The sequence below is a fragment of the Camellia sinensis genome, chromosome 6, assembly GCF_055761805.1.
Source record: "Camellia sinensis isolate YWXY chromosome 6, ASM5576180v1, whole genome shotgun sequence".
NCBI classification, from domain to species: Eukaryota; Viridiplantae; Streptophyta; class Magnoliopsida; order Ericales; family Theaceae; genus Camellia; species Camellia sinensis.
The window spans coordinates 181320001-181335620 of record NC_138966.1 but is presented as its reverse complement, the minus strand read 5'-3'; the positions used below and the strand labels follow the sequence as shown (position 1 = coordinate 181335620).

General features: G+C 32.4%; 2 protein-coding genes across 2 annotated transcripts in view; both read right to left on the bottom strand.

The window, feature by feature from the left end:
- The window catches only part of LOC114272040 (uncharacterized), a 183703-nt gene that overhangs the window by 72708 nt on the left and 95375 nt on the right, over nt 1–15620 (bottom strand). The gene's annotated exons all lie outside the window — the stretch shown is intronic.
- Nucleotides 6222–11383, bottom strand: LOC114272042 (uncharacterized). Its single transcript, XM_028213711.2, has 2 exons — nt 9432–11383; nt 6222–6895 (listed from the first exon to the last, which is right to left on the bottom strand). The coding sequence occupies exon 1, from the start codon at nt 10305–10307 to the stop codon at nt 9588–9590; it is 720 nt and encodes a 239-aa protein (XP_028069512.2). The 5' UTR covers nt 10308–11383; the 3' UTR covers nt 6222–6895; nt 9432–9587.

Genomic DNA, 15620 nt, shown 5'->3' with positions numbered 1-15620 from the left:
GATTTGGCTGGGTTGGGAGGCATTTTGGCGGAGAGTGAGGTTGAAAATTAGCGTGGGGGATAGAGTTTGATTTTGGCGGGGATAGGTGGTGTGGAGAGTGTTGGAAATGGTTTGGAAAATATGGGTAAAAAACAGATTTTTTCCTAACTTTGGTGTAATATTTAGGTGAGACCGAGTGTCAAATTTGGCGGCTCAAAGTGGTAACGCGTTCTATGCCGCGTTGTGATTCACGTGGTATATTTGGTTGCTCAAAACCATTACCGAGTGAATGGGAATTTGAAGCCAAAGCGTGCTCCATGGAAATGGAGTTTTGGTGGAAATTCCTTAAAGTTGTAAAATGGCTTGTCCCATATTAATTTGGTGGGAAGTTTTAAATGGGTTTATAAGGCATGGAATTGGTACTTGGCGTGTGCCCCAAGGGGTACCCAAGTTTTGTAGAGGGAAAGGTTATGGGCAAAATGGGCTACACCCACTGGACCCAAAAATCACCACACGCGCGTGCCGTCGTCCGTCCGGTCGGACGTGGGTGCGTGGTTGGGTTGGGCTTGTCCGGCCAAAAATATTTGAATTTAATTTTATTTTTCAGTAAAATAAAATCCAGAATTCAAATTAAACCGGAAATAAACTGGTCCGATTTTTTCTATACACCCAAACAGGTCCCTTCCGTTTTTTTGAACCCAACAGATTTAAATCTATTTAAATTCAAAACCGGACAGTTTTCAACCTGTCCAAACAGTGCCTATCTATTTAAATTGAACAGGTTTGCACCTGTTTAATTCAAAACCTGCAGCCACCAATCCATCTATAAATAGGGCAGCCCTCATTTGATGTTAGATTTTAAAAAAAAAATTCGTACTTCACCTCTGCAAATTTGATCTTCATTTTGTTGCATTTTATTTTTTGTGAGAAAGAGTATAAATACTTAGTGTGTTCATTAGGCAAACAATTTGCAGTGCTGCTATTGTTTGTAGTCGATCATTTCATCCTGGGAGATAGACGTCCACATTCTGAAAGCACCGTGGAGAGGACGAATATGTCTTAAGGACACAGTGTCAAACACTGGACTTGATCAGATAATTATTCAAAGAAATTAATCAAGTAAGTTGTTTAATTTATTATTTTCTGTTTTATTATTATTTATTTAAATCAGATTTTAATTTTATTTTGGTAACAAAATAAAATCTGTTTTTATTTATTTAATTCTATTTCTAGTTTGATTTTTGTAATCAAACATTTTTCTCTCCTTTTCTTTATTTCTTTTGTTTTCTGTTTGTTGTTAAGCACACAAACAGAATTAATCTATTTAAATACAGTGAAGATTGTCCAACAGAGAGTTGTCTTTAGAGTTTCGATTCCCTCTGGTCTTTGCTATTGCTACTAATTCTAAGGTGTTGGTGGGTGTTGTGAGGGTTGAGCAGAGGCAGTTGATGGTGTGGAATGTGCAGTTGCGTCGTGATGTCCAAGATTGGGAGCTAGATCAGTTGGTGGACCTCCTTAGCTTTTTATATGGTTTGCATCTTGGATGGACGGATCAAGATTCCTTGGTTTGGGATTGTCCTAGAGCCAAAGGTATTTTTATTGTGTCTTCATTCTATGGGGCGCTTGTTCAGGATAAGTATGTTTTTGACGTCACCATGGTTTATCTGTGGAAAAGTGTTTGGGTGCCGGGCACGCCGTCCAAGGTTGCCTTCTTTGTGTGGACAGTGAGTTTAGGTCGTATCTTGACCATTGATAATTTGATTTGTCGTGGGCATATTTTGGTGAATTGGTGCTGCTTGTGCGGTCGGGCAGCGGAATCGGTTGACCATTTGCTTATTCATTGTTCGGTCTCTTCTCGTCTTTGGATGCTTGTGGTTGCAATTTTTGAGATGGTTTGGGTTCAATCGAGTTCTGTGTTCGCAATTTTGAAAAGTTGGGTAGGGGGGAGGGTGGGGAGAAGGCGTCGAAAGGCTTGGATTCTTGCTTTGCACTGTTTACTGTGGTTGATTTGGCTAGAACGAAATAGGCAGGTGTTTCACGGGGTGGCTCGTTCCATCCCTTGGTTAGAGAGACGACTTCTTACTGTCTTGTATAGTTGGGTGACAGGTTTAATAGATCCAGATGTGTTGGCTTTTACAGATTTTGTGAAGAATTTGATTTGTTAGTTTCGTTGGGCTCTTGAAGCCGTTTTTGTATTCTTTGCATCATCTTGATACTTTATTTATAAAGTTTGGTTATTTATTAACAAAAAAAAAAAAAAAATCTCCATTTTTCACATTCTTTGGGTTTAGCCAACCTTTGTCTACATGTTATATTAGTGTCAAACAAATGGGTATCATTCAATGAGGGCGCAAAAGGCTTGGTTGGTGGCACCTACGTGCTTGATGTGGAGTTTATGGAGAAAAGGAATCAACATACTTTAGAGTATATAAATATGACAATACATAGATTGAAGATATCTCTACTTCATAACTTTCATTTTTGAAATAAAAGAAATTTTTGTGAATCTTCTTTTTTCTAACCACAAGTCAAAAGCCATTTATTCTTTTAACATTTCTCAAATATCAAATATATTCCAATATTCTAAAAGTACTGCTAAATTGCCAACCACATGAAAAGAATACATGTCACCTCAAAGAGAATTAAGGGAGAGAAAGAGAGTTTATAACAAAAATTCACTACGTTGTGACATCATAATTCAAAAAATAGATTCCTAAAATAAAACCAAATCTGTAGTGTTTTTGTTTATTAATGTTGAAGAGAATCTCAATTTTTTTTAATGAAAATACTAAACACAGTCCAAGGTTGATATAAGTATAAAAAATATTAAAATATATAAAAACCAACCAACAAGAGCCAAACAAAACCAAGCACAAGGCCAAAAAGTAGCACTGCAACACCTAACAACCAACAAAACAAAAAATAGGAAGAAAAAAAAACACCAAACAACCCTCCAACTGAATATGACAATGCAATGTCCGTATACGAATATCATTAACTAATTGCCCATTGAAAATAAACTGCCAACGTAATTACACTAACGCAGTGACACAAACCATTATGCTCACAGTCAAACGATGACAAACCATTGTCCCCAAAATACACCGCCCTACAATGTAACATTACAATTATATAGTAGCCGAACGTGTATAACAAAATACATTCAAACATGACCTACTACAATGATTATTAACAATAATAACAAACATGTAACTACACCCCGCACAAAATAAGGACGATGTCATTAATTATTTTCCCAACCAAACACACCATACCAACGCAACCAACTGACAACTTAACACTACACATTGTACTCCCATTCAGACAACTATAACCACATCAAGTCCGTCTCCCACAAAAAATCCAAAATAGCTACGTATTTTAATGCGTAAGTAGGAAGCGAACATATATAACAATGTACATTCAAACATGCTTTGTTATCATTTTCATTCACATTACCATAATCATTACCACATTACTACATTGTTTTACAAAATAAAATTCCACACATAGACTTAGCAACAACCAAAAAAAAAAAAAAAAAACAGCACCAAGTACACTGACCAACCCACAATTCAAATCAAAACGCTGACCACATAAGAACATAGACCTACGAAACATTGTACACACCATCACACACCGACAACCACATCGAAACTCACCTACACAATTCCTTGATTGCCAAGGTAACTTAACACTTAAATAAGATGTGAACATATATAACAATGTATATTCAAACATGTTCTACTATCATTGTCTTTAACATTAATTACAAACATGTATTAGACGCGGTCCAAAAACAGGGGTTCATAAACCACACGGAACCACAACCGATAGAACCCAGTCAGGCACAATGAACACAAAACAACATGAGATAACTTTTTCGATTTACGAACCTTTGTGCTCACTAACATCACTCATATATTAGTAAAAGAGACAACACCATCAACACCAAAACACCTAACTCAACTACAAACACATGCCAAAGACCCTACACAGGGGACCCTAAATCACATTTTGAACAAAACCTCAAAATCAACTCAACCAACTCATACATCACAAACACCACGACTCAACTACCCTAACTACAGATAATCCTCAATGGATTACTCACACTAATACATACAGTTACATTACATTCCCACATTACCATTACGATCATGATAATGTCCACCACACCACATACCCTCCATACATTAGATTCCCACACTACCATTACACATACCACCATTTAATCGACTACCTAACATCACATTAACGAAATCAAAAATAGGATCATCGATGCAACATTGGAATCGAAATAAAAAGCCTTCCATTTTGAATTTTCCGTTAACATCGTGCAAGAGGGAAATAAAAAAAAAAAACACTATAATACGGTTTTGCCCATTTTCGTAAATTCCATGTCATGAAAAACCCACAAATAACCTTACAATTGGTAACCCACGCGCTGAAATTGAGGGCTACAATGACTTTAACATTGAAACGGGAGCTCTCAGTCTACAAAATAAAAGATAGGACTAAATGGTTCAAGATATCTTGATTTGGGATTTAATGGTGCTTTACCCAAAATTCTATTAAAATTTTTATCAAATGTTTCATATAGGTGTGAAACCCACACAATATGGATCCCATGTGAGTCTCATATATATGTAAGACATTTAATAGAATTTTTGGTAAAATTTTTAGAATTTCTAACATTTTTGGTAAAATAGCTTTGGATTTAAAATTAAAATTAAACTATCATGCATTAGAACCAATAATAAATAGGAAAAAGGTTGGGACTCCATTTTTGGGAACTCTCACCACCCCCAATGCATTGTGATTGATCAATTTTTTATTTTTTTTTCCTCCTATCTCTGGTTGACATGTGTTTGTGGAGAGTTGTGGGGGTAAAAAAAAATGAGGTTTGTATCATTTCTGTAATAAATAATTAAAATGAACAGATTTTTATTTAAATATAATAGTACAAATAGTGAGTAAAATATTATTTAATATAAGTCCATACAAATTAAATCAATTATGAAATCTAATTTAAACTTTTAGTACTTCTCTCACTCAATAATTCTTGTATAATGAAAATTATTAGGTGTAATAAAGTCTATTAGGTAATGATAAGTTAATATATATAAATTGGTTCGGTTCTTGAGGTGGTTTGATTTAGAAATCCTATGGATTTGATGATTTGATAAGTTAATATATATAAATTGGTTCGGTTCTTGAGGTGGTTTGATTTAGAAATCCTATCGATTTGATGATTTGAAGACCTGAAACTAAGTCAATGTACTCAAAAACCAATCTAACCAAATCTAAAGAAATTTTTTCAGTTTGAGTTTTCAATTCGCTGAGTAATTTAAACACCATTAATTAATAGTTATTCTTTCATCTTATATCCTAAATGGTGTTATTTCAATTATAGTGGTTTTGGTAATAGTGATTATTGTTTAATAATTAAAAAAATTGATACGTCTAGTGATTTCTTTATTTTTTAATTTTTAATTTTTTTTATTTAGAAAGAGTTTTATGAATGTTTTGAAGCTTTTAATCTTGGTGAAGAGTTAAATATATAATCTTAATAATGTTATGAAACCCTATTACCATGTCTATATTAGCATTATAGCATAACTAAATGGAACGTGCTAGAATTATTCAAAGCATGGAAATTAAATTGTCTTTTAGTAATTTTGTTGATATTCCTAAAAATAAATTGATTTTTATGGAGAAATATTTTTAGCAAAATCAAATAAGATTTTTACTTTTAAGTTTTTTCATAAAAAAATATGTTCATTTCATTACACTCTATTGCTAAAAGTAAGTACACATGATATGTAAATTTTTTTTAATTTTTTTTTTTATTTTTTTTTTTTGCAATTATGTCTGATACAATAACGTATTCACAAAAAAAAAAAAAAAAAAAATACATACCATATATACATCTACGTTCAGTGATTTGGTTAAAAAAAATTAATATAAATTATTGATTATAATCATATTGGGTCATAACCAGTATTACTTTGGATTTACCCAAGAACCATTTAGTCATATCTATAGCTCTCCCACAAATGAGCAATAAGTAATACCACTTTAAGATATAACCAAAAACTACAAGTTCCAACCAACTTTGATTTGATAATATGCAAGCTCCACCACCACAGTGGCCCATAACCAAAAACTAACACCACAATAATTCATAACCAACACCAATTTTGATCATACCAATACCTTGTTTAAGAGCAATGAAGAACTGATAAACAATATATAGTGGACTTAAAATTAATTGGAAAAAGACTAGCTCAACAGATAGTTTCAAATGTAGGCACTGACAACAACTAGCCACTATATTAGCAAGCACTGAAAACCTAAATAGTCATGTAAATGAGCCATGTCGGATTTAATATTTACTTGAAATATTGTGTGTAGCTTTATGATATTCCATTTGTGGTGTCAAGGAAGCGCCCCAAAGCAGGGTGGTGGTTGCATATTGAGGGTGGGTAGCAAGCCAAGACAAGCTTCCCCGGTATGGAACTCTTTAATTACTGTTTCTCAACTTGCAAGTTAAACTGATCTTTCCAATTAAAGCAACTCCTGAGCTTCATCTGCAGTAGGCTTCAATTCTTGTACAACTTTGCTCCTGAAAATGCTTCTAGCTTTCTTGGTAGATATGCCTCAGAAATTTGCTTTCTCACCATGTGTATCAGAGGACAAGGGCTAAACAATATAAATCAAAATTGACATTCTCTTAAAACAACCAATGATTTGCTGAGATGGGAGAATCCTTCAAATAAAGACAACCGCCTTCGCTTTTCTTGAAATTTCTTCTCTGTGCACTTGCCAAGAGAGAGAGAGACGGAATACTAAGGTTTACCAAATTTCATCATATAGAGGACAAATGGGAGGAAGGGAGCAAATAGTAGAACCACTGCAACAAACAAGAAAGAGGAATATGTGACAGATATAAGCAAAACAATAAACAATGATAAAGAATACAAGGGGAGCAAAGGAGGTAAACTAGTGCAATACATAAGAGAATGGGTGACAAGTGCAATCTCTGCAATGTTCTTTGCTGAATAGTAATTCCAGGCAGTTAATTATGATAAGATAATTCAACAGTGAAACATAGTTATATAACAAAAGTTAACAGGAAATGAGATAGAAAATAGGCATTCTAATAATAAACATTCTACTGTGTAGTCCAGCCCTCAACTTCTCACATTGGTAGTACTACTAGCGGATAATTACCTTCTTTACACTATTGTAGCAAAAAATTCTGCTATGACAAAAACTTCAATCTCATAAGCTTTTTAATCAACATAATAAAAGATATGGATGAAGAGAAAAGAGATAATAGACTTAAATAGTGCATCTCACAATTGGTTGAATGGTGGGCAACCGTTTTAGAAAGCTTTTGGTTATGTTTTGTTTGGTTTTGAAATCAATTTTGAAGGATAAGTTTTGAAAAAAAGTTTTCAAAATTTGAAAATTTGTTTGGTTGTATATTTTGAAAATAGTTTTTACAAAATTGGAGTTTTGTAGTTTGGGATGATTTGTGTTTTTTTGTAATTGAATAAATAGGTGTGAGAGAAAAAGTGATTGATTGATGTGTAGGATGTGAGAGAATGAGAGACGAGAGAAAAAAATCATTGATTTAAGTGTAGGATATGGTTTCATTATCCTAAAGATAAAAGAAAGTCTGTATAAATTTGAGGATAAAACGGAGTTGGGATAGGATTAGATTCAAATGTGATAAGCTGCTAAGCTTATTGCCATTAAGCTGCTGGAAAATCAGGAAAACAAATTAAATAACAGGACAACAAATAGCGAAAATGTTGGGGTTCATTAGGACTAGGTAGTGTAGTCGGTAGGGTTTTGCCAACGAACAATAACTATTTTGGGACAAAACAATAACCTGAGAATACTAACTCATCCTCAGTTTTCTCTCTTTTTTTTGGGTTTTTGTTTTTTTGTTTTTTTTTTTCATGTGGTTTTTAATTGCTAGGGCCATATTTTTGTTAAGGATTAGGCTTATGAGAATAAGATTCCAAGGTTGGAAAGAGTTGATTAGAGCAAGAAAGAGTACGAGGAAGAAATAGTGAACAACATAGAAATCTTGATTAGTGTCCTTGTGCTTCATCCTCTTAGGAGTTGAGTTCCACCAAACAAAAGTAATCTCAAATTCCCTTGAATCCACACATCATTTAATAAGCTCATATGTACATATATCTGCTGGACTTCTCTTATTAGTTATTAGCCCCCCAAGAGTAGAAACTAGGAATCTTAGACACTTTGACCAGACCAAATAACAGATCATTTTATAAGAATTAATAACATTAACTTACAAAAGGAGACCTATGGACCATAATTAAACCATGTCCGAAAAATGAAAAACTATCAAAGCATCCTTGGCTTCCAAAAAAAAGACTGAAAAAAAAAAAAAAAAAACTATAATTAAACATAAACTAGGACTTTAGTTCTTGGAGTGCATAGAAAGGGGTACTTCATATTATTTTTTGATTGAAAACTTCAAAATTTTATAAAATATAATGTCAAACTCCATGAGCAGCAGTGACCACTTCCCGGCTACGTGTCCTTTGGAGCCTTCTTGATCTTCTTAGATTAGAGTTATACTCTTAGTACTATTATTGGCTCAGAGCCGAGAAAAAGAGATAAAATTACAAAACAAGAAAAAAGAGTAAAACAAAAACAAAATCACATAACTCTCCAGTCTCCAGAAATTAAAAACAGAGGAATCCCCTTAAAAGGGAGATATCATTAAAGCCTAAAAAGAGGACAAATAACAAATCCTATCCTATCCTATCCTATATATATAAATATATATATATATATATATATCTTCCTAGATGTGAAGATTATGAAAATAAATGCATATCAAGGCCTTAAAGTTTTAATCTTCTACTAATGACCAATGGTCTACTTTTTCAAAAGCACTGGTTGAAGCTTAAGTCTCAATTACAAAAGGGTTTGAACCTCCTTAAGATATCAGGAGAAAAAGTCGACCAACATGAAACAGTTGAGAATCTTGCAGAAACAGGACACGGAAAAAAAAGGGGTACTAGAGTTCACAAAATTCCATCATATGGAGGAAAGGAAGAAGGAATTGAACGTACAATGACACGGAATGCATCAATTTTAATGTCACTAGAGGTTATGCTCGAAATATTAGTCATATCAGATTTGTATTACAGTTAACTAAGCAAAAGAGGAAACCAAAGAGAAATATAAGAGTCGAGGTACATATGTTTTTATTTTTTATTTTTTATCAGAGCCGAAGGAAATATGTTTGATCACTACTTACCTTTGGAAGTAAACAAATGCTAAAGGCTACAAAATGTAATATTCAGAAGTTAAAGATCACACTACAGTGACAAGAAAAAGGGAAAAACAAAAGAGTTTCACTTAAGAATAGACTATATGGTTCAATATAAATGTAGTTTTACCTTCACAGCTTGAGAAATTTACTCATTCTCTTGCATTCCATGACTATCTTTTGGCATGAACTTCTTTATCACTTCTTGAAGAGCAAGATCTTGTCCTTTAGTTGAGAGTATATCTATGATCAAGGGAAAAGTGGATGCATCTGCTGAAAAACCCCTTTAAACCATTTCCTCAACTAGTATTAATGCCTCATAGCACTTGTGTTGTCCAATAAATCCTCGGTTAATAATGTTGTAAGTGACACCATCTGCCAAGCAACCACTTTGTTCCATTTTAACAAACAACTCCTTAGCTTCATGTAATAGGCCTTCTTCACAAAGACCGTGTATCATCATATTGTATGTCTTAACATTAGGATGTAATCCCTTGGAAGAAAGGTTATTGAAAAGGGCCCTTGTAGTATCAAACTTTTTATCCTTGCAGAATGTATCAATGAGAATACTGTACATAACAACATCAAGATCTAAACCGTTCCTTTCCATCAGAAATATGCCCATTTTGCACAACCCATCCAATAAGATACCATAAGTTTGAGAATTTGGAATTATGCCTACAAGTTGCATCTCATTAAAAAGTTCCTGAGCAGCTCCACATGTACTTGATCGAAACAAACCTTGTAACATAGTGTTAAAAGTTCTGCTGTTGTGTTTCAACCCCCTCCGAGGCATTTCTCGAAAGAGATGCATGGCCTCATCTATTTTCATCTTCTTGCAATATCCGTTGATTAGAATGTTATAGCTAACAACATTAGGGTGGAGGCCCCTATCCACTATGGTATTGAACCCTCTGATTGCTTCATCCATGTAGCCTTGCAAACAATATCCATCCATTAGAGTACTGTATGTGACTACATTAGGATCCACACCTCTTTGTATCATGACTTTAAGTACCCCTCTGCCTCCTTTGCCTTCCCTTCCTTGGTAAGTGCATCCACGATCACATTAAATGTAGGAACATTTTGAGAAATACTGGCATCCAACATTTTTCTTAACATTTTGGTAGCCTCCTTTCACCTTCCAAAATTACGTAGGCCATGAATCAAAGAGGTAAGTGACAACATCTCGACGAATGCCTGGTTCATTCATCTTAGAAAAGAGTTTCAGAGCATCATCCACCATTCTATCCTTGCAAAGACTATCAATGATTGAGTTACACACTACGGTGTCAGGTTTATAACTCCCCTGTTCCATTATCCTAAGCAAACTAACAGCACTGATAGTGTTTCCAGTTCTGCAAAGCCCATTAATAATGGTTCCATACATAACCACGTTGGGTTCAATTTCTCTACTGGTTATTAATTTCTTAAATAACTCTACACCATCAGGGGTTTTATCTTCCAAAATAAGTCCATTTATCAGAGTGTTGAAGGTAGCTACAGTCGGTGTAAAACCGCGTTTGAAGAGGCAACCAAAAAGAGAGAATTCAAAATGGACTCAATTAAGGCGGCAGCAACAGTAAATAGCAATGTTGAAGGTGTAGATATCGACCAGGATGCCTTGGAACTGTTGCAACTTGTTCAGAATAAGAGAAAGAGCAGTGGCGTAATGACCCATTTTCGTAATAGTCCCTAAAGCTTTGTTGAAGTCAGAAACGGGGGGGCAAAGGTCGCATTTGGACCATGCGATTAAACAAATTAACAGCATCGTCGAAATTCGAATTGCATTGATGTGTGGTTACAGTTTTAGAAAGCTTGACTGGTTGATTCGTAATTACAGGAGGAGGATGAGCAGAAGAAGTAGGTCTTGTAAAAATGGTAGAGAGAGAACGAAGCAAAAGAAATGAGGAGACAAGTGGCGGCGTACCTTTTAATAGCCAATTATAAGATATTTATCCTCCAATAATCTCAGATGCATCAATTTTTGACATCTCCTCCTCCTTCAAGCTCTGTGTCTCTGGGTGTGAGAGGGAGAATGAGAAAGAGAGAGATAGAGAGAGTCCTTTGTAACCAAACGCTTGGTGACATTTTTTTTTTTTTTTTTTTCACTTTTATTTTAAATTATTATTGTTATTATTATTTTAACAAAAATGTTAGATATTTCAAAAGTTTTATCAAAATTTTTACTAAATGTCTCTCATATCCATGTAAGATATTTGGTAGAATTTTTAGACCTCTAATATTACTCTTATTTGAAAGGTAAAGCACTAATAAATCACATACTGGAACTATTTAATATTTTCTCTTATTTTTCTTATGAATATAAAAGTCCATTAAAATATAAATTCTTTTAATGTATTTAATTCTCTCTTTTTCTTATGAATATAAAGACCCATTAAAGTATAAATTACACAAAAGTTAGTCATTTACACATTTAGATTTAATTTTTAAGAGATAAAAGTAGGTTTATCGAAATGTGAAATTACATACTCTGGACAATTCGTACAATAGAGGTTTTGTATTTTCCTTTTGAATAAATTCCACATTACGAATAAAAACATTACAATTCAATATAACACATTAAAAAACTTTTTAGCGTATTTTTTGCAAACGTAACAATATAATACTCCAATGTAACACATAAAAAAAATTCTTAGTATATTTTTTTCAAACGTAACAATATAACACTCTAATGTAATACATAAAAAAAACTTTTTAGTGTACTTTTTCAAAATGTAACACTCTAATCAATGTAATTTCAAATGTAACGCTCTCTAACGTAACACACAAAAAACTAAAAACTCTTTAGTGTACCTTTTCTAAATGTAATACTCATAGATCGAAATTATACATTTGGCCAAAATTTAGTAACGAATTTTTATACTTCTTTTAGAATGGTTTGAAAAATCTCACATCATTTTAGAATAGTTTGAAAAATTCCACATCTTTTTTGGAGTGTTACGTTTGAAAAAAATACACTAAGAATTTTTTTATGTGTTACATTAGAGTGTTACGGTAAAGAGTTTTTTGGAGTGTTATATTGGAGATACGTTTGAGAAAAGTACACTAAAGAGTTTTTTTGAAGTATTACATTGAAGTGTTATGTTTGAGTGTTATATTGAAATGTTATGGTTTAAAATTATACATTTGTCTAAAATTTACTAAAAAAATTTTGTAATATTTTAAAATGCTTGAAGAATCTCACATCTTTTTAAAATATTTGAAAAATCTCACATTTCAAGTCATTTTTGTACTAATTTGAAATATTTTTTGAATAAAAAAAATTCTCATATAAAAATTCATCCCAAATTTGATTCTTATAGATTGTGTATATTACATTTCTAGCAACAAAAAATAAAAAAATAAAAAATATATATATATATAAATATGGGTATAATCGTAAATCATATTTCTAAATAATATATTAAATCTGCATTTCCAAAATCAAAAAGACTAGTTGGTCTATAAAAAAAATTCTTGGGATTAAACGAATCACCATTTCTCAAGATGAGATTTATAGGTAAATTTTTCTTATTTTAAAGGTAAAATATTTGGGGAGATTTATTAGAAAATCCTTTTTTAAATGTTTGTATCCCAATTAGTTCATAACATATTCTTGTATTCCAATAAGTCCTATTATTTGAACATTTGATCTACCAAATCCTAATTCTCATATTTAAAATATTTTATAGACATTTCTACCCTTACAAATATTTTTTAAACGGTTAGCAATTTGGTAATGCGAACATTCATATTTTACAATGTGAATATTCACATTGACGTGTGAATGTTCACATTGATAATATGAACATTCTCATTGACAGTGTGAATATTCACATCACAGAACATTCACACTGTAAATGTGAATATTATTAGAGGTATTTTGGTAACTATATTACTCATAGGACTTATTGGAATATAAGAAAATAATGTGAACTAAATGGAATATAAATAGGTTAAAATGGATTTATGAAAAAGTGTCCCAAATATTTGTAAAAAAAACTATTTAAAAAATTTAACAAATATACAAAAATATGAAAGTGTGTTATATTTTTTGTATTTGATGAAATTTTTTAAAGATTTTTTTATAAATATTATATATTTTAAAATGTATCTATGTAAATCTGAAAAATAAAAAATTTACTTTGTATTAAAAAAAATCACTACAAAATTAATTAAAAAAAAGTATATAAAAAAAATTCATTTTTATAAAGGAAGAATTCCTGGTTAGTAGAATCAAAAAAGTTATTTACAAAAAGGTAAAAAAAGTCATTAAACTAAATGAAAAATGGTATTTTAGATATTTTATATATATTTATATTGAGTTTAAAGACTAAAATATTATTTTTCTATCGGTCTTGCTTAACAAAAAATAGACAAATGTTTAAATTGAAGACAAGTCAAAATATTAGAATTTAAATAGACAAAATTAAAAACTCAATTTATTTTGTAAAATGACTCGAATGTTGAGATTTTTTTTTTTGTCTTAATAACTTGCTTGCTCCGCCACCATAATACCCCGTAATCACTTTAAAATATAATCAAACACCATAACAACTATTAACCAATTTTATTTTAATAATTTACTTGCTCTACCACCATAATACCCCCATAACCTAGCAATGCAATAGTTTAAAATCAATACCAATTTTTATTATAACTTGCATGTGGTATGTATGACAAGTATTATAGCGTGGCCTTTTCAAATATTGTGTTTAGATCATAAATTTAACTTGAGATTTGAAAAGGAGATAAGAAATGAAAGAAAAACTTAATTTATATTTCTTTCACAATTTTTCACCGTCACATTTTCTTTTTTTCTTTCCAAATCATTGTTTAAATCTATTATCCACACATAGCGCAAGTAATGCAGACAATTTGCATCCATCAACCCCACATCCCTAGAAATAAAAATTGCATGTTTTTTGGTTTTTCTCCATAGAGGACGTAAAAAGCTTCAGTTACCAATTTAATTATCAAACTGACCACAAATTTTATAAAAGAAAATTCTTATATAACATTCAGTAACTCCATCAATCATTCATTAAAAATAAGAGGGAAAAAAAAAATCTCCAGCAAGCATTTGATATCATAATTTGGTACAACGATATACAAACATGTAATGCTATGCCAAATAAGCAGATTGGTTAAAAGTTTCAATCGTACAAAGACTTCTAAGGGAAATAGTAACATATAGAATCAAAGCAAATGCAAAAGGTCTGAGTTCGGTCTGCTTAGGACTTCAACTTCATGCTGAGTTTGTCGCTGAGTATATTTCACAGGCCCTTAAAAGCTCACCTCATATGTTGTGCGATCAAAAGGATAGGATTCCTCCACACACGCTCTAACCTTGTTCTCATTTTTCTTTACAAGATGGACCAGTTGAAAGACGTTGCCACAAAGCTTTTATCAACATCAACCCAGAAACATCAACCTTACCTGTCCTTACCTGCACAAAATCAATATATATATTCAGGCGGTAGCTACATCAATATTTCAAGAAGCATCAAGTGAGAATTTGCATTGAAAACATGCCAATCTCCTAGAGGGGAATGAAGAAGAAGACTAATATTTGCAATTCTAAATAAACATATAGGAGCCTAGCGCTGAGTCAAAGCCAATAAAGATCACATTTTTCTTTGACTAGACATTCATCTAGAACATAATGGCAATGAAATCTGGTGTTCTATACCTACAACTAGTAACTAGTTCAAACTGAAAGCAATGCAAAAGGGGAATGCCAAAACAACTAGGATTAAGGACATCATAAAGTGCATATTGTTTATAATCCACCATAGCGCCACAACTAGCCCACAGGTTGGCCTCCTACAATTGAGCAGCCACTATCCACTTTGATAGTACTTGTGCCTTGATAATCCACTTCCACTCTAGCTATGTCACAGTTCCATATTAGTATCTTTGGTATAGTGGCTGATATTGAACTGTGCCATAGCTAGAGTGGAAGTGAATTATCAAGGCACAAGTACTAACATTAATGTGTGTTTTGGAGAGGAAAGATTGGGTATACACCTAATCTTTGGTATAGTGTACAAAGTGGTTGCCCTGTGACTTAAACCATAACCTCAAAGTTATTAAGCCAATGTTTTACCATTGAATCAATGGTGACCACTCATTTTTTTTGGTAGATCTACACAACAAAAATTGATGAGGGTAACTGAAGCTTTACAGAACATTTGTATTTTTGAAAAGAGATTTCATTAGCTGGCTACATCATTCTTCCAACGATATTCCATTAACAACTTTCTTTATAGCAAAGACTAGAAAACTTCTGACAACAAAGACAAAATTTATATCT

Excerpts from the sequence above, each read along its gene's own strand:
- LOC114272042 (XM_028213711.2), bottom strand. The coding sequence starts at position 10,307 with ATGATACAAAGAGGTGTGGATCCTAATGTAGTCACATACAGTACTCTA.